The 20,640-nt window shown below is 43.0% G+C and overlaps 2 protein-coding genes across 2 annotated transcripts; both read left to right on the top strand.

Moving 5' to 3' along the window:
• The first annotated feature begins 112 nt into the window (after positions 1-112).
• Positions 113-9,165, top strand: pmela (premelanosome protein a). The gene is made up of 12 exons (XM_076024482.1): positions 113-250; positions 1,473-1,568; positions 1,710-1,856; positions 2,271-2,405; positions 3,166-3,327; positions 3,965-4,249; positions 4,944-5,999; positions 6,089-6,235; positions 6,840-6,942; positions 7,160-7,365; positions 7,905-7,995; positions 8,807-9,165. The coding sequence occupies exons 1-12, from the start codon at positions 193-195 to the stop codon at positions 8,955-8,957; spliced, it is 2,637 nt and encodes an 878-aa protein (XP_075880597.1). The 5' UTR covers positions 113-192; the 3' UTR covers positions 8,958-9,165.
• Positions 9,166-13,696: 4,531 nt separating this feature from the next.
• Positions 13,697-18,911, top strand: prph (peripherin). The gene is made up of 9 exons (XM_076024488.1): positions 13,697-14,391; positions 16,131-16,191; positions 16,527-16,622; positions 16,998-17,162; positions 17,277-17,402; positions 17,492-17,712; positions 18,000-18,052; positions 18,393-18,466; positions 18,581-18,911. Exons 1-9 carry the CDS (start codon positions 13,820-13,822, stop codon positions 18,656-18,658), a joined length of 1,446 nt encoding a protein of 481 aa, XP_075880603.1. The 5' UTR covers positions 13,697-13,819; the 3' UTR covers positions 18,659-18,911.
• The last annotated feature ends 1,729 nt before the right edge of the window (positions 18,912-20,640 follow it).

Consider the following 20,640-nt stretch of genomic DNA (forward strand, 5'->3'; position numbering starts at 1 on the left):
ATGCTCTGAGAGGTGGAGCCAGCTTTAAGACTCACTGTGATGTCAGAGGTGAGAAGAAACTTATGGTAATTCCGTCCCTCTTAAAGAGACTGAGGAGGCCTGGGCCAAGTCTCTCTGGGAGTTTTGTCGGGGTTCAGGACCGCCAGGTTGAGGGTTGAGGGCTCAGAGAGAAGAGACGAGAACTGACACAGGATGACGAGTCTGGCTCTGGTCCTGCTGCTTTTGGCCTTTACCACCACCAATGCAAAGGGTGAGTACCTGAAACAAAAAAGATTTCTCAACAATTTTATTCAACAGTTGATAAATGTATTAATTTGTCTTTCTATTTTTTTTAATTGTAGCATATTTGCAATTAATGGCAATCATAATTCATCAAAACAAAAAAACCTCAGGATAAGCAAAAAAAAAAAAAAAAAATCTATTTTAATTTACACTTTAATTTACACATTTAAGCAAAAGATCTAAAAGAGCAAAACTATATAATATATTTGTTAAGGCACAAGATTGTCCTCCATGTGTAGACTGGGTCCTTCAATTATATTGAATCAGAATCAGAATCTTTATTGTCATTACACAAACGAGTAACAAAACTGTGGGCGATCCCATTCACTGCAAAAAGAAGAAAACACAAAGCAAAACAATCTCCTAACTGATGAGGCATTCACACTATATACAAGTGCGGGAATTGCTAGTTAAGTCAGTGAAAAAGTATAAATCCAAGATGTGAAATCTTTACCACAAGCGCTGCATGCCAGTGATTATCTGTAATCTCTGTGATTAATGTATACAAACAATGCTTTGCCTTCCAGCCAACCATTAAATCTGTGAAATAACACTGACAACCATTTGATTAGTAATGGTTTTAACTTGCAATGAAAGTGAAAAAAAAAAACACTCCTTGCAAGAGAGACCCGACAAACCATAAAACGGCAATTTTATGCTCTTTCAAAACTGGAATTTTATTGTGTGTGGAGTGAAATACTTCACATTTACACAGGCAGGTACAAATATGCGCACATGCATGCACGCGTGCACGCACACGCACACGCACACGCACACACACTCACGGGGAGAGATTGGTAGAAACCCCAGAGAGCCAGTTGTCTGGGTTCCTCTCAGATTACTGAGCTGCTCAGCTGATGGTCACATGAAAGAGATTGAGGGGGATTGTGGGTCGCGTGACTCTCAGTGCCAAGAGCCCCCAACACTCCTCCACTTTTAAAGTAATACCCCACTCCCCTTTGTCATCTAAAACATCACTCCATAGGATTTTTTTTATTTTGTTTTAATTTTTTTTTGTTGCAAAACCTGCCTTATTGTACTGGAGGTTTATCAGCTCCAACTGTAAGCAAACTGAACTGAAACTCATTTACTTTGCCTGAGAGAAAAGTTTTGATATTTGACAGACAGACGTAAAAAAATGAGAGTTTACGCTACAGGAGTTTTATAATTATGATGATTCATTTTTACAGATTCCAAAAGTCAGTTCACAAGGTACCGCTCATGGAATACACGGCTGTATCCAGTGTGGAAAGATGGAGACCCAAGATTCCGAAACTGTTGGTCCGGTGAGGTTCTTTTTTTTTTTTTTTTCCGTCAGCCTGCTTCCTCATCACTCCTCTTCCAATGGCAATAAAATAAAAAACAAACAAACATTGAAACTTTGTCAGTTTGAAAAGAGTGAAATTGTGTGTTGTCTCTATTTGAAGGTGGTCAAGTGACGTTTGATTTGAAGAATGACGGCCCCACCCTGACTGGAGCAAGAGCGTCCTTCTCCATTAATCTGAATTTCCCGCCCAACCAGACTGTGCTGCCAGACGGCCAGGTGGTCTGGGCACAAAACTGCACCGTCAACGGTACGTTCTTCAATTTACAAGCTACAAGGTGCATTGTTATTTTTGTTTTTTTTATCCTAAACCTCAAGAATATTTAAACTAAATGGGATTTATGCATTTCACATAAAAGTCTCATTAAAATTATTCATGAACGTTGTCTGCTTAAGAATAAGTTTATGGGCAAAGTACTCGGGTTCTTTTCATAACACTTAATTGTAAATGGTGAATCAATGTGATTTTAATATATACTTATTTTACTTTCAAAATGTAAATTTTAAAGTGATTTTTTTTTGTTCTAAACATTGAATTTTGGACAGTTGATAAGCAATTTACAACATTGATTTTTAGCAATAATCTTCCTTTCTGAGATGCTGCTTTGTTTGGTGACGGGTTGTCATATTGTGGCTGACGGCGACTCAATGCTGCTCCCTCCAGGTCGACAGTACCAGGAGGGTCAGGCGGTGTATCCTGACCAGGGCAGCCAACAGACTGGAGTTTTCCCCGACGGCACGCCAATGTCCAGGGGTCAGGGCAGGAGAAACCGCTACGTGTTTGTGTGGAAGGCAATGGGTAAAGAGTTTTCAGTTCATGTTTAGCGTCTTAATATTGAGCGATGGATAAACCAATTCTGAGTTGTTGTGCCGTACGGTGTATTATTTCCTTGCCATCATTTCCTTTGGTTGTCAGGCTAACCTCTCAGTCTTTAACACCAAAAAATAAACCTCATTGTAATATAACAGAAAAGCACTGATCAGAGAAGAGTGCGTGCAGTTTCTTTATTGCATTTTTCAAATTTCATAAGAAAAGAAAACAAAGCGGCACAGAAGGTCAACAAAGTGACATGATGAGACACTGTTTTTTTCTTCTTTTTTATTTCTTTTTCTTTTTCTCTTCTTCTTTTTTGAGACACTGTATTGACACACGAGTCCCTAAGGGCCGGGGCCATTCAATGACATCAAATATTAAAAACCTACATTAGTTTTCCCCCTTTAAACACATATTGTCATGATAGCAGTGTGAGCAAAATGGGAGTGGAAACATTTAAGCCTTTTTGGTTTTTGTTCATCCATCAAACATTGTCTTATTGGAAAATAAAAAAATAGATGTCATTTACTTTTCTTCTGTTCACATCATAGCTGGATTTTCTTTCTTTCTTTCTTTCTTTCTTTCTTTCTTTCTTTCTTTCTTTCTTTCTTCCTCTCCTGCCTGGTGTTAGTATCAGTTGTCACTATTGGAAAGAAACGTCAGCGGGTTACAGTTTCTGAAAACTGTGTGAATCTGGCGTTGCTCTATTGCCCTTCACTAAGTTGTGTTTGTGTGTTTGTGGAAGGCCGCTACTGGCAGGTGGCGGACGGTCCGTCCTCCTCCCTCTCCATCGGGACGGATGATGTGGCTCTGGGTTCCTACAACATGGAGCTGGTCATCTACCACTGCCGTGGCAAAGACAAGTTCATCCCCCTGGGCTACGCCTCCTCCGTCTTCACCGTCACAGGTTTGGCACCCGCACTCGGGGAAAACGTCCAAATGTCGTAGGGTCCACGTCCCGTGGAATTTTACTTTTATGTTATTTAGATTTTTAAATGATCAGTCATTGAGTTAAAACAATACGATTAAACATTAACACAAACATTCACAACTCCTGCATACAAGGGAGCAGAAAGAATGATAATTTTATATATATTTTTATATTTTTATATATTTTATATCTTATATCAGCTGCCGCTCTACCCAAAGAAATACATTTACAAAATGAAACTACTTGACAACTTCAAGCTACTTCAATTAATAAACATCCACAACAACACAATAAATATCAAAATATTCATAATAAGAACAATAATCAGAACAATAATGATAAAATAAAATGTCCTCCAAAGCTGAAAGTCACATTCTGTTTTAGATTCAGTTCCCTTTAATACTTCAAACAAAATAGAAAACCAGACATGATGATTGATTTTCCATGACAATCATGACAAATATGCATATTTCTTCTTCGTACTGGCTTTTATTGTTCTTTTTGGTTTCTTTGCTCATAATGTTGCATAAATTGATTCCTGGGAGCAAAAAAAAAACGTTTCTTAAAAACAATAAATGCCCCTCTCTCCTCCTCTTCTCTCCTCCGTCTCCAGACCAGATTCCCTTCACCATTTCCCTCGCCCAAGTCAACGACGTCAACCGCGAGGACCAGAACTTCATCCAGAACCAGGCCATTGCCTTCACCGTCGGGCTCCACGACCCCAGCCAGTATTTGGGCAGCGCCGACATGACCTTCAGCTGGGACTTCGGTGACAGCAGTGGCACTCTGATTTCCAGGGAGCTGATGGTCACTCACACCTACCTGACGGCTGGAACCTTCAAGCCTCAGGTGGTCCTCATGGCCAGCATCCCTAACGGCTGCGGAGCCCCGACAGCTGGTGCGAATCTTTTACTGTCAATCAATCAACAATCAACTGTACACTGATGTAAATCACATCCAAAGTGCTTTGTACGATCAAAGCGAGAAAACCAACTGAACCCTCCAGATCAGCAGGGGGTGACAATTGCAAGGAAAAAGTCCCCTGTAGGAAGTAACCTGGATCGGATCTGGACTCCAGAGGGCGCTCATCTGCTTTGACCTTTAGGTTGTGGTGAAAAGGAAATGCAAAAAAATGAAGAGAGTGAGATAGAGAAAGTAGTCAGAGTGGCAGAGTTGCAGGGTGAACAACCAAATACATACATAGCTTATACAGATATAACCATAGATATATTTAAATAAATACTTAAATGTAGAAATACAGAAAGACACACATAAGTATATGACAAATTTAACAATAAACATGTTTATGAATATAAATAAATGTTGTATAATTACATCACAAATTATTATTTTAAAAAAAGGTATGTAATTAAGTAGACTTAAATGTATAAAGTATAAATAATGCTGCTGCTACTGCTGCTGCTACTGTCCATATAGAAAACTTTAGTCTGTGATTAGAAGAGGTAGAATTTGGCCGAGGGGGCAGAACCAGGATGAGACGTCGTCCCCCGCTGCTGTGTCTCTATCATGAAAGAATTGTCTTTTAAATGTGATGTAACAAATCAAACGTCTGGTCGAACCTTTCCTTTCAGTTGTTCCTGTCGACCCCTCGGTGGCCCCCGCCGTGGTGGTCATAGACCCAACCGCTGCAGGAGGAGACACCGTCGCTCTGGACGTCCCGGCCTCTGAGGTCCCCCAGTTGGCCGACGACGCAGCAGCTGCAGGAGCAGAAGCAGCAGCAGAAGGTGACGCTGCCGTTGTCGTAGATGCAGCCGAAGAAAATGTGCCTGCAATCGACGCCGCTGCTGCTGCTGCTGCGGCTGAAGATGCTGGAGATGCTGCTGATACTGCTGTGGCTGAAGATGCTGCTGCTGCAGCTACTGAAGATGCTACTGCTGCTGTGGCTGAAGATGCTGGAGTTGCTGCTGAAGATGCTGCTGTGGCTGAAGATGCTGCAGCTGCAGCTACTGAAGATGCTGCAGCTACTGAAGATGCTGCTGCTGTGGCTGAAGATGCTGCAGCTACTGAAGATGCTGCAGCTACTGAAGATGCTGCTGTTGTGGTTGAAGATGCTGCTGCTGTGGCTGAAGATGCTGCAGCTGCTGAAGATGCTGCTGCTGTGGCTGAAGATGCTGCAGCTGCTGAAGATGCTGCTGCTGTGGCTGAAGATGCTGCAGCTGCTGAAGATGCGGCTGCTGTGGCTGAAGATGCTGCAGCTGCTGAAGATGCTGCAGCTACTGAAGATGCTGCTGCTGTGGCTGAGGATGCTGCAACTGCTGAAGATGCTGCTGCTGTGGCTGAAGATGCTGCAGTTGCTGAAGATGCTGGAGTTGCTGCTGACGATGCTGCTGCTGTGGCTGAAGATGCTGGAGTTGCTGCTGAAGATGCTGCAGTTGCTGAAGATGCTGCTGATGCTGCTGCTGCTGCTGTTGCTGTGGAGGATGACGCCGCCGCTGCTGCTGACACTGCCATCGATGCCGCTGCAGAAGTCGTCCAAACAGTCACAGTGGCTCCTCTTGATGACGTCGTCGTCCCCGCCGCCTCAGAAACCACAGCTGTGGAGGACGCAGCAGCAACAGTCGCAGATGCCACCGTGGTTGATGAGGCTGAAGTTCAGGCCACTGAGAACGAAGTTGCAGCTGTCGAAGGTGAACTAAAGTTTACGTCAACAGTTGATTACATAAAAAACAAAAAAATGCTTTTCCCACAAAATTCTCATCGTAATATTATTGTGAAGAGCAACCAGCGGGTGAGGAGGAGGAGGCTCCAGCAGAGGGCGACGCAGAGCAAGTCCTCATCGTGGCCAAGAGGCAGGCGCCGCAGCTGACCGCCGACTGCACCATCTACCGCTACGGCTCGCTGGCCACCACCGTCCAGGTCGTTCGTAAGTGGAAGGATGCAGTTTTTGTTTCTTATAGAAGTTTAGAAGACCAGTGTGTAAAATTTGGCCTGATTTATTATTTTTTATATTGGCAAAAGCTTAACTTACTGTCCATAAATACCTCAATAAAAATTCATATTCGACAATAAAAGTAATTTGGTTTTCCTGCCCATAAAACGGTTCTTATTTATACATAAGATTATACATAGATCAAGGGTCTTGCTCCCAGTCAGCTGCCATCTTGCGCCCACCATATTTTTAAGCAAGCCTAGTGTAGACAGTGCAGGTCGCCTGACAGCACGTTCTGTATTCAGGGTGAACATTTGCATCCTCAAGTAAACCAAGAAAAAAGTGGACGAGGTATCGAGGTTTGTGTGCGTAAGCCACCGTAGGTCACTGGCAAGCTCCGGAGAGGGAGGTCGAGCGAATGAGTGCCGCAATATAAATCTGACCACTAGATGTTGCGTTTCTTCTCAAATTCTCCAAATATTACACACTCGATCTTTAGGCTCAGGGTCACGCCACAGTGTTTTCAATACCAGTGGGTTGTCCCCCCCCCCCCCCCCAATGTTTTAAATATCTTGGTTCCCTTTTTTCCATTCTGCAGAGGGTATTGAAAGTGTAGAGATTGTGCAGATGTCCAACGTTATATCGCTGGAGACTGAGTTGGATCAGAACGCCGTGGACGTCACCGTCTCCTGTCAGGGCAGGTGAGCAAAAAAAAAAAAAAAAAAAAATGTGAGTGAAATGATTTTTGTCCCATTCTATTTCCAAAACGAAAAGGGCAAAACCACCTTCATTCAGGTGACCACAGAACTCATTGTAAAAAAAAAGACAGACAGATTTGTCTTCAACTTTTTTGTCGGTCCTTTTCTTTTTAGAAACAATGTTTCTCAAGGAAAGAATAACTTCTCACTCCTCCTGCAGTTTGCCAAGAGAGGTGTGCACCGTCATCTCGGACGCCGACTGCATCACGCCGCTGGAAACGGTCTGTAACGAGGCTACGCCCTCTCCCGACTGCCAGATGATCCTCCGTCAGTTCTTCAACGACTCGGGAGTCTTCTGCATCAATGTCTCCCTGACCAACGACGTCAGCCTGGCTGTGGCCAGCGCCAGAGTCAGCGTGACTGTCGGTAGGTGGACCAGTGGAGGACTATCAGATAACACGCACACAAAAAAAATTACCTTCGTCTCGAGGCATAGGTGTCAATCTCTGGCCCGTTGGGGACTAATTTGGCTCGTAGTGTAATTATATTTGGCCAAACAAAATCACTCACAGAACTAGCCCACCACTATTATACAGCACCTAACTACTACCTAACTACTGCAACTACAAAGCCCAGATTGCTCTGCTGGTATTTTGGTACGTCAATCAGGACAGAACGTTTATTGAAGGATATTATTATTATTTATTTATTTATTTTAATGAGTTTTTAAAATTTGAAATTTAATTTTGCATGTGTGCAATATAACATTATTTATTGTATAGTATTGAGCTTTTCTTGATCCCTATTCATGTTGAAGCAAAACTTGTTTGGGTCCACATAAAAAAGTTCACTATCTGGGGGAGGATTTTGTCCAAGTTTTACATTTTGACCCCACTGTGTATCAGAGTTTGACAGGCCTGGTCTTGAGAGTGGTCTCTCACTGCTCTCCTGTGCTTTTCTTGCAGCCTCTGGTGGCAGCCCAGCTGGAACTGCAGCCACAGTCCTGGGTGTCATGTTTCTGGCCTGTGTTGCCTGTTGCATCGGGCTGATGTACAGGTGAGCACCCAGTTCAATCATGTCTTGAAGTCTTGACCTATGACCTCAGTTGACTTCACACAACAAAGATCTGCTCTGGTCCATTTTTTTTCTTTTCTTTTGCAAACCATTTGAGTTTGTTTGTTTTCCTTGCTTGCAATTCATGTACGTTTTTCTGGTCAATGGACATTATAACTACAATACTAGTACTTAAAACTTAAGATAGATTTTGACTTCCCATTCACAGTTTATAGACCTCATTTTGATCTGTTTAGAATAGAGCGCCTTTATTAATCCCACATTGGGGGAAATTTGCATAATTACAGCAACAAAATGTAGTGCAAAAGAGAAGGAAAATTCGAATAATTAGAAAGCAATAAAGAAATAAAAATGAAATACTTATAGAGTAAGAAAGGGAAAACATGATATTTACTATACACGTTATGAACAGTTGGACTATTAACAAGTTATCTGCATCATGCTGACATATAAATAAGTGTTTCAGTGCACCTTGTGAAATGTAAAGTGGTTCAGAAGATGATTGCATTGGGTGCAGCTGTACAGCCTGATGGCTGCAAACAGAAATAACCTGCGGGAGCAGCTCCTTCTTGCACTGAGGGTGCAGCAGCCTTGAGCTGAAGGAGCTGCTCAGGCTCGTCACATGATTAACATGTCATTCTGCAATACAATTTTCAATGAGCTAAAAAAAAAAAAAAAACATTTCAAAAACTACTATAAATTGAACTTTTACGTTTTTTGACAAATGAGTACAGTTATAGCAAACAGTTTTGTCAATACACTCTGTCACGTTTCCTCTCGTGCTTCCCAACAGGCGGTTGAAACAGTACCGGCCGCTGAGAGAGGACAGCATGGACAACGGCGGCAGGTCGACCATCACGTCGGTGCCTCTGCTGCTGTGGAATCTGTTGAGTCGGCAGTCGCCAGGAGAGAGCCGGCCGCTGCTTCAGGGGAGGATTGTGTAGATATCATTAGCTCACTCATCAAGGAGACAGCTGCTAAGAAATATCAGTTTTATACCCATACCAGTTGAACGTTAGCGTCACTGCAAATCCCACTTGGTATATGTGTGCTGGGATCAGTTCAGATAGAAAGGAGTCAAGTGCCTAATTGAAAAAAAGTGATATAAATGTTGAAACATTTGTAGAATAAAGTAATATTTATTATGACTTGCATTGAAATTGATATTTCACCGTTTTGCTACTTACCACTTACTTTTATGGTAATCATAATAAATAAAGTTAAAAATGATCAGAAAATGTGCCTCCATACTGCTCATATGGTGTCATCTAAGTGCCCAGAAGACGTGTGACTAGATTAACAAAAATGAACAGCATGTTTTTAACCCTTTAATTAGAAATAAAACTTCTGTCTGAAGTGGCCTGTGTATTAATATAACAGAAATACTGAAGTAAAGGCAGCTGAATCCCATTCTTGTGAGCATCCACATTCCTGGCTAAGACACTACAGCAGGGATTTTGGCTCAAAACTTGCTGATGCACTTGGAGATGTAGTTTTAGTTCTTTACGTTTGTGAAACTCCCAAAATGGCTGCATGGTCTTGACTCACAAGGCCTTGGGATATCAGCTCTGGGTGAACTGTGCCTTTAACAGTTGCAGCCGATAGTTAATGGACATTACTTATCCTCGTATTGGCGGCCGTGTTTAAACTATTTGGAAATGACCTCTCTGTTTATGGCTTGTAGAATGTAATCTTAATCTCTTATGTCACACTTATTATGTGTGCTGTTCTCAAATGAATTAAATGGAACACCGACACATTCTCTGGTTTTTCTCTTCTCGGGTGCTTCAAGTCAATATTGTCCTCTCAGTGTCATAACGCGTTTTATATATTTGGCCAGTGTTTTTACATTGCTCTCATGTGGCCAGAAAATAAGGCATTGCACAAACATGAAGGGAGAACCGTTGACGTTTCTCCTGAAGCCGAGAACAGTGATGTTTTTGTTCTCTTATATTTCTGATGTTTTCTCATATGAACCACTTATGCTTGTATCTCCATATAACAAATATCATCAGTTCTGCACATGGTTCTGCAAAATTGTCCCACATAGGCAAAGCAAAAGTCTTCTGGTATATTGAGACAATGAAATGCATTACTTACTTACATTACTGGCCATTTACTTTGCAGGACACCCAAATAAATTGTATGATTTCAATAATTTATTCACATAATAGACATAAATAAATTTGAGTGCTATGGACTGAATTCTGGTCGCGACTTCCAGAACAGAACCACTGTATTAGATTAAACTGTTGTCGTGACAAAACAATCTTTCCTACATCATGATAATAAATTAAGTCATCATTATGAGAAAGTATTTAGAAAAATTATAAATGTGTGGCTGTTCCCAGCTGGCGTAAAATGTACATTTTCTTAGCAGGCACACAGGCGCCATGACGACAGTGCTCCAGCCACGAAATCCCTGCAAGAATAAGCATTGAACACTCTGCTCTCTTTGCAGTTAAATTGATTTATCACGATGTTGAAGGCTTGCCTTAATGCACTGGGCTGACATGCTGCGGCCGATACAACATGTAAACCGCATGATGGAATACAATGCTGGGAATAAACGGCCTATGTCACTGCAGCAAAATCTGAAAATCAAGTCTTTGTTTCAACGGAGCTCTCTAAATAAATAAAATATCAGTTAAATGCAGCGGTGAGTAAGTTGTAATGTACAGCCGGGGTTTTACTTAAGTCTGCACCACTCCCTGATGTCCTTTTACTATCCCTCTATGTACACGGCGCATCTACATTCATAAATATTCCAAACATGTGTGCTTGCTTGTATAACACTGCAGAGCTCCATTACAGTAATTACCTAAACAGGGTCATAAATCTTCACCACTGTGGACATGTCTCTCTGCCATATGTGCCATCCAGTGGGTCGGCTGTGCTGTGCTGTGTTGCTACTGCGCCGCTCCCACCCTCCCATCCACTGGTTTCTCACACATGATCTGTATCTCGCACCCCGGCGCTTATCCCAATGAGATCTGCTGCGTTTGAAGAGCTGAGCACCTCCTCACTTCAGCCCTCACCTCCTCATCTCTGCACCTCCTCCGGGATGACTGGCACTCACCGGGCTTCTGGGAAATGGCGTCTCTGTCTTTTCCGAATGTGCCTGCCGAGCGACTTTTATGCTCAACTCCCGACAGTCGGTCTGCGAGATGAGTGGACTGTCGTTAAATGTGAACGATTCTTTATTGCCCACCGCGCCTCACTGACGAATCAAAAGACGGATGCACTCTCCTTCATTTGTCCTCTCCACTGTCTCCACCTAACGCAGCAGCTGAAATACAAGTTTACTTTCAGCAGAAATCATTCACTAACGCAGCCTTGAGTACTGCTCAATTGATTTATTTTTCATAAAACTATACGTGTAACGCATATATCTTGTAAAACTATATGCAACACATCATCTATTTTGAGGCAGATGTATTTTTAAAAAGCCATGCAAAAATATAATAAAGGTCAGTTAATAATAATATTTATGTGTTCAGTATTAGGAGATAAGCAGTGTTTGTATGCGCCTATTATTTTTGAGGATCCTTTGCATTTGGCAGTCAATGACATTATAATCTTCAAAGCTCACATATATCTGGAAAATGTATTTCTTTGGGTCTGACGTGGCTCATTTTAAATGCTGGACCAACCGCGTTTATCTCCCAAAAGACTGGCAGATACTTAAAAGCCTGTAGAGGTCTGAAACATAGTGCACATGTGAGTTCATGTGTGCCCGCAGGACCAGATCTTCAGGCCTGATACTGATGAGGAGGCATTATTGAATTTGTGAACCCCTCGGGAATTCTCCGGGAACCAGAGAAGATCAATAACCAGCGGTAACATCTGACTGATGGCTAGAATTACTGACACTGTCCAGTTCGTAATAAGTGCAATGTCTGTTTTTTGTTGTAGGTGGCTTTTATTTTTGTTTGTGTTTTGTTTTTTTGCATGCGTTTGCCTGTCACACATGTAGCAGAATGAAATGGTCTTAAAGCGTGTAGGGGAGCGGGCAGGAAGAGGGAGGAAGTAGTGAGACAGTGGAGCGTGGGATGAGCAGAGGGGAGCAGGAAGGGAGACGGGGGAAGGGTGGGGAAGGAGATGGTAACTGATCATAAAGCAGGTTGATTACATTACAGAGCGAGGACCAGCGTGGTTTCTTCACAGAGAACCACAGTGCAGCCGCTCTGACCAGTGCAGAAAGGAAAGAAAACTGAACGCGCAGTTGTTTCTTTTTGAGTGAAAGTCGGTGAGCAGACGTCCCAGTTACAGCAGTGGGCTCCAGCAAACTCTGCAGACTGTTTAACCAAACAGAGTGCAAAAGAACAGGAATGACCTGGCGACCGAAATTTAACACGCTACCATGATCACACTGCGGTTTGACATTGCATCTGAATCATTGTGAACATCCTGCATGGAGGAGTTGGAGGTGAGCAGCATCACTGGGGACAAAAGGAAGCAACGCGCCACACCTAGTCCCCACTGAGCATGCTCAGAATGATGTCAAGGCTATTGAGAGATTTGCAGCCTGACTGCAAACCTCAATTAAAATGGCTGCACACACACACACACACACACATCACACACACACATCACACACGCACACACAGCGCAACACAGACACATGTATGCAAGTTCTTAAAATCTATTGCTTTTCCTTGTACAACAGTGCAATAAACTGTCTTTGCCTAGAAGAGAGTTATTAATAAACATTGGGCGTCTTCTTACAAAAAAGTGTTGTCTCCTGGGTTATAAGGAAAGCACAAAAACAATGTGCAAACAGGAAATGACTTTAAATTGAGTTAGAGCGGCACGATTGATACATCACAATGAATGTGAAGTGAGTCATTCACCTTTCGGACATTTCCTTCAGGAAGCACCGACACCAGTTCCACAACTCATCCTGTAGCAGAGGAGGGATTACTCAATTTGGTGCACGGTTAACAGCACAACTGCAGAGTCATGTCTCAGCTCCAGACACCCAGAATATCAATAAAGTATTCCATTACGCTAAAAGGGGAGAGATGAGGGTGTGTGTGTGTGTGGGGGGCGGGGGGCGGGGGGGGGGGGCAGTTGCGGACAAAGGGGTGAGAGGAAAAGAGGACAGATGGAGAAGAAAATAATCAAATTACAAATTACAAAAGATTCATTTTTCACACTTTTATAGTTTGGAGTTGAGGAGCAGAATCCCCACCCACCCACCCACACACACACACACACACACACACACACACACACACACAGTCAAGAGCAGATTGTAAACACACCAAATCCCTGTCAGAGACAAATCGTCTCTTAACATCATTACACCGAAAGGAAACTGACCAAAAGGCGCCAAGACTCTGGGTCAACGCGGCCAAAGAGGGCGGGGCAGTAGGGTAGTCGGTGGGTGAGGGGTGGGGGGGGGGGGGGGCATCTTTAATAATTGAAGCACTAATGTGGAAGCCAGTCTGGCCAGGTGCCAACTGCTCCTGTTGCAGCAGCCCCAGTATGACTGAGCAGCAGCGCAGAGGGAGGCAGCGTCCATCTCTCCAGGCTCAGGGAGTGGCCTGAGCCCGTGTGCGTGTGTGTGTGTGTGATTGATTGAGAGTTCATGTGGGTGTGGTAAGTCGATGCCGGGGTAGGCGGGGGAGGAGTGAGTGAGGCCGGCCAGCCCGTGCCTATAAAAATCCCCAGCATCCCTCAGCCTGATGTCCTGTTGCCTCCCGATCATCTCTGAGCCTGCAGTGCTTCTCACCTTTGGACTTAGCGACAAAGAACCCCGACCACCGCCGCCGCCGCCACCCGCCACCCGCCGACGACAGCAATGAGCCACCCAATGTTCACCTCCACCTCCTACAGGCGCACCTTCGGGAGCCCCCACGCCATCTCCATGAGCTCCTACTCCCCCGTGTCCTCCCGCATGTCCTCCTCGGCCGGGGGAGGACGCTACATGCGCTCGGTGTCCCCGGCGGTGGTGTCCCGCGGCCTGACCTACCAGCAGCAGCAGCAGCAGCCGTCTCGCTCCCGCTCCCGCGCCGGCCCGCAGCCCCCCCGCCTCTCCTACGACAAGGTGGACTTCACCCTGGCCGAGGCCGTCAACCAGGAGTTCCTGGCCACCCGCAGCAACGAGAAGGCCGAGCTGCAGGAGCTCAACGACCGCTTCGCCAGCTTCATCGAAAAGGTGCGCTACCTGGAGCAGCAGAACGGCGCCCTGCAGCAGGAGCTCAACCAGTACAAGGGCCAGCAGCAGCAGGGCCAGCCCAGCCGGGCCTCCGACCTCTTCCAGGAGGAACTGCGGGAGCTGCGCCACCAGATGGACGCCATCGGGAAGGAGCGCGACCAGTACCTGCTGGAGAGGGACAACCTGGCCGAGGACCTGGGCCTGCTCAAGCAGAGGTCTGTCACAACTCTGGCCACAGCCACAGTCTTGTACCTTGATCCAGATGTGCAGCCTTAGTCACGGCCAGTGGTGTTGTTCCATTTATCACCTTGAGATATTTATTTTTAATGATTGAATTTGACTGAATGACTGAATTTCTTTTGGGATAAATGAAGTACTCATCTATCTATCTATCTATCTATCTATCTATCTATCTAACTAACAGACAACATGCCTTCCAATATCACTCCAGCAGCATCCCCCCTTTTTGCAATACACACTGGGCCGCAAGGATGGCCTCCACTCACTAACTCGCAGTCACACTCTTTTTAAAATGCGTGCACAGAGAAGGCACGATGTTTGCATCAAGTGGTGGTGCGGGTGTAGGGCGTGGCACGCACTGACATGACATCATAGAGCGATGGCGTGATACCGACCACTAGATCAGCAGCAAAATGACATCGATAAGAGCAAAAGGGATCGGCAGAAGAGTGACAAATCCTCAGAATCCAAGACAGAAAAGAGGGGCACAGGTGGTTTAAGCTGACTTTAAAAGAAAGAAAAGAAAAAAATACAGAAATAATTCAAAACTTGTGATATATATGCAAAATGATGAAATATGATAATTATATTGAGCATCTTTCCATTAGTCTTCAACTTTGCAATTTTGCAGTTTAAAAGCTTTAAAATGTTCTTCTCGTGTTGACAGAATACCACATTTTAAAATTATGAAAACATCATTCAGCAGGGTTTGGAGTTCGCACGTATCTTATATATCTTATACACTGACATCTCAGTGTAATTTATCTTATTATGACCACTGCAATGTATTTTAGAATCAGTGACTGACTGCAAAAAAAAAAAAAAACCTCTCTCTTTCCCATCCCTGTTTGGTGATGAGCGATTCCCTTAATTAACACAGTAATAACCAACACTGTAATCACTGACTCAGAAACGCCGACAGCCATGCATTCACATTAAGTTGAGGACAGAAGAAGCAGAGGGTGGATGGTGCAGAGACTCAGGGTGCGGCCTCTGGACTGGCAGGACGAGAAAAAGAGGCAGCATGAGAGGAAATGAAGAGGTTAGATATCTGCCAGGGTAAGAATAGCGCCAGGAAAAATCAATGTGACTCGATGACTCCATTAGGTCTGTGTTTTCACTGTCCCCCCGTGCTGATGGGACGGTGCCAGAGACCCCATTAGGACAAAAGACCCCGGTAACGCAGCATGAATTAAAGATGAGGAGGCAGGGCCACTATGTGATTCTTCCCCCTACTAATCTACTTAATGTCCAGTCTGGGCAGAAGTCCTTTCTCCTGCAGGATGTCTGGAGGTGACGTCAAATATGCACAAATGTACGAATAAATAACCAGTGAAAAGGTTTGCTGAAAATGGGAGCAGAACATGTTAAATCTATACAAACATTGTATTTTTGACATGACCCATCATCGCATTGGCTCCAACGACTGCCGAACAACTTTTAAAGACCCAAATCAAGTGTCCTCACTGAACTGTGGACAGCGTCCATTTGTTGAATCAGCAGATGCGCAGCCAATAAGAGACATTCCCTTCAATATGATGGTGCTTTAAAGAAAATCGATCAAGAAAGCAATTTGGCAGCTGATGCCACCAACCTTCAAAAACGATGAGTTTTCTCAAAGAAAGTTCTAGATAGGTCCTTTTTAGGAAAATGAATTGTGTGTGTGGATGAAATGAGTTGATGGTTTTAAAGGTTGTGCCCTTTTTTCCACAAGGTTGGAGGAAGAAGGCCAGAAGAGGGCTGATGCTGAGAATAACCTGGTTTCCTTTCGCAAGGTAAACACCCACTGGAATATTGCGCCGGTTTAAAGTTTTCAAGTGAAATCAATCTCTGATTTATTTAATTTATTTACATCACTTTACAGTTTTTAATGTGTCCTCGCAGCATTTTGTTGCATGTGATAACTCATTATACAGCTAATTGAATCAGAATAAAATATATTATGTATTATGTATATAATATGTATAACAATAATGTATAATTTCTAAAAATAAATTTGACGATGACTTGCTTTTGTCAATGCATCAGCTGTTGATGAGATTTGTTGATGAGATTTTGTTACCAAGCTACATAATTATGGTGATCAATTTTCATCTCACATTCAAATCAGGATGTGGATGACGCCACGCTGGCTCGCTTGGAACTGGAGCGGAAGATTGAGTCTCTGATGGATGAGATTGAGTTCCTCAAAAAGCTCCACGATGAAGTAAGGGAAGCTATCTTCTCTTTGGACTGTTGAACCGTGTATAAAAATATACTCTCATGGGGATGTGGTCAAATTTGCATTCTGACCCAAACGTCTTTCCTCTAGAAGAATGAATTGAATAACCAAACATGTATTGAATGCTATATAAAGCATTTTTGTTTTTCATTCTAAGCAAGATTTAAGTGAAAATCTGAAAATCAACCCACATTTTGCATTGTCTTATGTCGCCTACAAGAGCATGTAGAATTCTAGAACATGTTCATTAAATCATAACTCAAGTATCATCTGTGCAAAGGTTTAAACTGGTGTTGGACGTAGTGGTGTTTCACCATGAGTGCAGTTTTTTCTTTTACCATTTGGCCATCTCACTTCCAGGAAATTACTGAAGTCCAAGTCAGTGTCCAGACCCAGCAGCTGAAGATGGAAGTGGACCACACTGTCAGACCAGACCTCACCGGAGCTCTGAGGGACATCAGGGCCCAGTATGAAACAATTGCCCTTAAGAACATGCAGGAGTCTGAGGATTGGTACAAGTCCAAGGTGGGCAGGCAAAAACACACTTAATTCACTGTAAAAAGAAAAGAATAACGATATAAATAAAAGCATACAAAGACAATATAATGCATGTGCCCTTCTTCCTGTTTGTTCTGGCAGTTTGCTGATCTTACCGAGTCTGCAAAGCGCAACACCGACTCCCTGAGGCAGGCCAAGCAGGAGGCCAACGAGTCCAGGAGGCAGATTCAGTCTCTCAACTGTGAAATCGAGGCGCTGAAGAATACGGCGAGTCCAAACTCCTTTGTTTTTGTCTTCCGACAGCAAGCTGCACCACTGGGCTGCACGTTTTAATTCTGCCCATTCTGCCTTTTCAGAATGACGCACTGCTGAGGCAGATGCGTGACATGGAAGACCAGTTTGGAAGTGAGGTTGCCAACTACCAGGACAACGTAGGACAACTGGAGGAGCAGATCCGTCATCTGAAGGAGGAGATGGCTCGCCACCTTCGGGAGTACCAAGACCTCCTGAATGTCAAGATGGCCCTGGATATTGAGATCGCTACTTACCGTAAACTCCTTGAGGGAGAGGAGAGCAGGTGAGCAATGAGAAATTTTTATCAGATAGAACACGTTTACTTTTTGATTCAAGTGTTCAGAGGCCAAATGGCCGTACCAAATAAAAAGGCCCCCTCTGACAAATACACGTGAGTCAAGTGTCTGTAAATAACTCTCAACAGGTTCTGACAAATACAGTGAATGTGTATTATCTGGTTAATATCGACATTGCGGACGGTTCTTCTGTTAATACAGAATCAAGCAAATGATTTAAGTGGCAGCGTTGTTCGTTGGAACCTGACTTGGTGTTTTCTTTTTTTTTTTTTAGAATTTCTGTTCCCATCATCAATCTTGGAATGAGCAACCACTTTGGGGAACGAGGTAAGATTTTCTGGTCCAAAGCTACATATAGGTGCTTTGGAGCTGTATTGTATTGCCTCTTTGTATGTGAAGAGGTATATTAAGTGGGGTGGATAACTCCTGCTTAGTCCTTCAATAACATTTCACCTTATACATTAATCTGTCAAAAAAAAAAAAAAAATTAATGTTAATGTCCCTTTGTTTCTGTTCAATCTTGCTTTCTATTTAGCAGCACTTATAATCTTACTTTGTCTCATCTTAGTGTAGTTTAGTCTCTGGTTAAAAATAGTTTTCTTATTTCTTTAAATTTTTATTGACTGGATGATTATTCTCATTCAGACTTTTAACATGATTTTTCCAGACTACGATCAAACTCCAAGCAGCCACAGCAAGAGGACTGTAGTGATAAAGACCGTGGAGACTCGAGATGGAGAGGTACAATCCCGTCTTAAAGCTGAACTGCATGCATGTGTTGGCATCATATTGAGGAACATAACAGCTGTGTTGTGATTGCTTTTTCAGTTTGCTAAAATATATTTTTGTCATCAGGTTGTGAAGGAATCCAAGAGGGAGGCGGAGAGAGACGATAGGACCGACAAGGATGACAAGGACACCAAGGACAAATAAGAAAATAAAAATATGAGAGAAAAGTGAGGTCAGAACTGAGGGGAAACTAAAGCTAGAAAAGACAAAGAAACCCTCTGATCCATACAGTTCTCCATGTTTGGGAAAGTCTCTAGTAGGTGCAATGTTAAACAAATCCCTTTAGGCAGTGTAGCTCTGGTGCTATTTAAGCAACCCACTTTTGCTAGACACTTGTGTCTGCTGTAAGGCTGCATTCAAACCAAACCAACTCCACAAACAGAAAAGCAGCCACCTGTGGTGAAGAGATGTGTCAACATCGTGCAGCAGCAGCAGCAGCAGCAGCAGCAGCAGCAGCAGCCAGTTGTGTGAAAGCAGCATTTGCCAGACATCTTACAAATACATAGACACATTGAACTCGACCTCTTCTTAATGACACTTCCACCCCGCCACAACCTGTCTCTGGTTCACTGGATTTGGTCTGAATGCAACCTAACTTATCAGCAAAAGTCACTTTATTAACATACCACTGAGGCCTTTATTTACAGTGCAATTGGTGATCTACACATTGGTAGAATGCTAAACATCATATTGTTGTGAGATTTAAATTGTTTGTTTTGCGAACATCAGTTAGTAACATCTGATGTTTCACCCACATCACCTTTGGGTGAAATACATAGAAATAATGTACCTAATTGCCTACACTCTTAACGCTTTGCTGTCCTCTTACTGTTAAAACCTGCAAATAACAATAACCACTGTTCATAAACCCACAGAAACGACTGACAGATGACAAAATCTAAAAAAAAATGTTCAATGTGCTTTGCAATGCTACAGATCAATGAATATTAGGAACAAATAAAAATTAATTGGAGCAAACGTGCAATGTGTGCTTTTCTTGTGTTGGATGTTGAGGTTTAAAGGTAAGTGGCATTGTAAAATTTGTGATTGTATTGTTTAAACAATTGGATGCTTGAAATCTAATAAACCATATGCTGAGAGCAAATGGTTCTCTACAATCACTGAAATGCAAAGGAATTTTCTGTGAGTGTCAGCCAAAAAACTGTACTGAGCCAAATTGTATAACCTATATTTACAAGTTCTGTCCCCTGTGGTTACTGTTGCTGTGCAAGCTTTCAAATCGACTTCATTCACACTGGCGCATCGACCTGGATTTCCAAAGGAAGTCATATCCATTTTGGTTTGAAAAAGCATTGAAAACAAGACAGAAAGGACTGCAATATGCATTTAAGTGGTTGAATACAGCTGTGTTTTTCAACCTTTTCATGGCACATTATTTATATTTAAAAAAAAAAAAAAGACATGGCACACCACCAACGAAAAATACTATAAATTACCTTTTAAACCTAATAATAACTAAATATTCTCTTGATTGATTTATACTCACTCAGTGTGAAACCTGGGCCTGCTTAAATGCACACAAATCTCATGTCCGGGGAGGAATTGAGATAGGAAAATAGGCTTACATTCCTTTCAAAGAACAGTCTCCCCACAATGGATTGTTATGATTTTTTAGACCAAATAAGTGAGAGTAAAGTGAACAAAGACGTCCGCCTGCCACCCGGTCGGGCACAGTGCGTGTACAGGTGGCTGGCTGGCCGCAGTGCTACTAGAAGATGGCCGTGGTGCTCTTGGCAGCAACATTTGTCGTTGTAAGAAAAACAGACATTTTAGACTGGCTGACTTGTGTGACACTGACATAAAGTTTTGCTAACTAGTCAAACAAATGGTTGGTTGGGAACCTCGCTGTCAACGACATCCTTTTTGACGTGGGAAGAGCGCTGCAATCTACAATCTGACCACTAGATGACACAATCTACACAATGCACCTGTAAGTCTCAGAAGAGCACTTTAAGTTATTGTTGTTTTTGCGTATTTCTTGAAATGAAGCCAACCTTTCTGTGACAAATGTATGCCAGTTGATTTAGTAAACTGAGCATAGTTTGCTTTTCTCAGTTATTGATTGGGCTGTTCTTGATGATTTTTGCTGTTTTCGTTTAGATAAA

The sequence above is a fragment of the Nelusetta ayraudi genome, unplaced genomic scaffold, assembly GCF_046127955.1.
Source record: "Nelusetta ayraudi isolate G7.1 ecotype Tasmania unplaced genomic scaffold, CSIRO-AGI_Nayr_v1 ptg000017l, whole genome shotgun sequence".
In the NCBI taxonomy this organism is placed as follows: domain Eukaryota; kingdom Metazoa; phylum Chordata; class Actinopteri; order Tetraodontiformes; family Monacanthidae; genus Nelusetta; species Nelusetta ayraudi.

Bases quoted from the DNA above. Each gene is read 5' to 3' on its own strand.
- pmela (XM_076024482.1), top strand. From the start codon at position 193: ATGACGAGTCTGGCTCTGGTCCTGCTGCTTTTGGCCTTTACCACCACC. The intron at 1,569-1,709 runs GTGAGGTTCTTT...CTCTATTTGAAG, and splicing joins ATTCCGAAACTGTTGGTCCG to GTGGTCAAGTGACGTTTGAT. The intron at 4,250-4,943 runs GTGCGAATCTTT...CTTTCCTTTCAG, and splicing joins CTGCGGAGCCCCGACAGCTG to TTGTTCCTGTCGACCCCTCG.
- prph (XM_076024488.1), top strand. From the start codon at position 13,820: ATGAGCCACCCAATGTTCACCTCCACCTCCTACAGGCGCACCTTCGGG. The intron at 16,192-16,526 runs GTAAACACCCAC...CATTCAAATCAG, and splicing joins ACCTGGTTTCCTTTCGCAAG to GATGTGGATGACGCCACGCT. The intron at 17,163-17,276 runs GTGGGCAGGCAA...TTGTTCTGGCAG, and splicing joins AGGATTGGTACAAGTCCAAG to TTTGCTGATCTTACCGAGTC.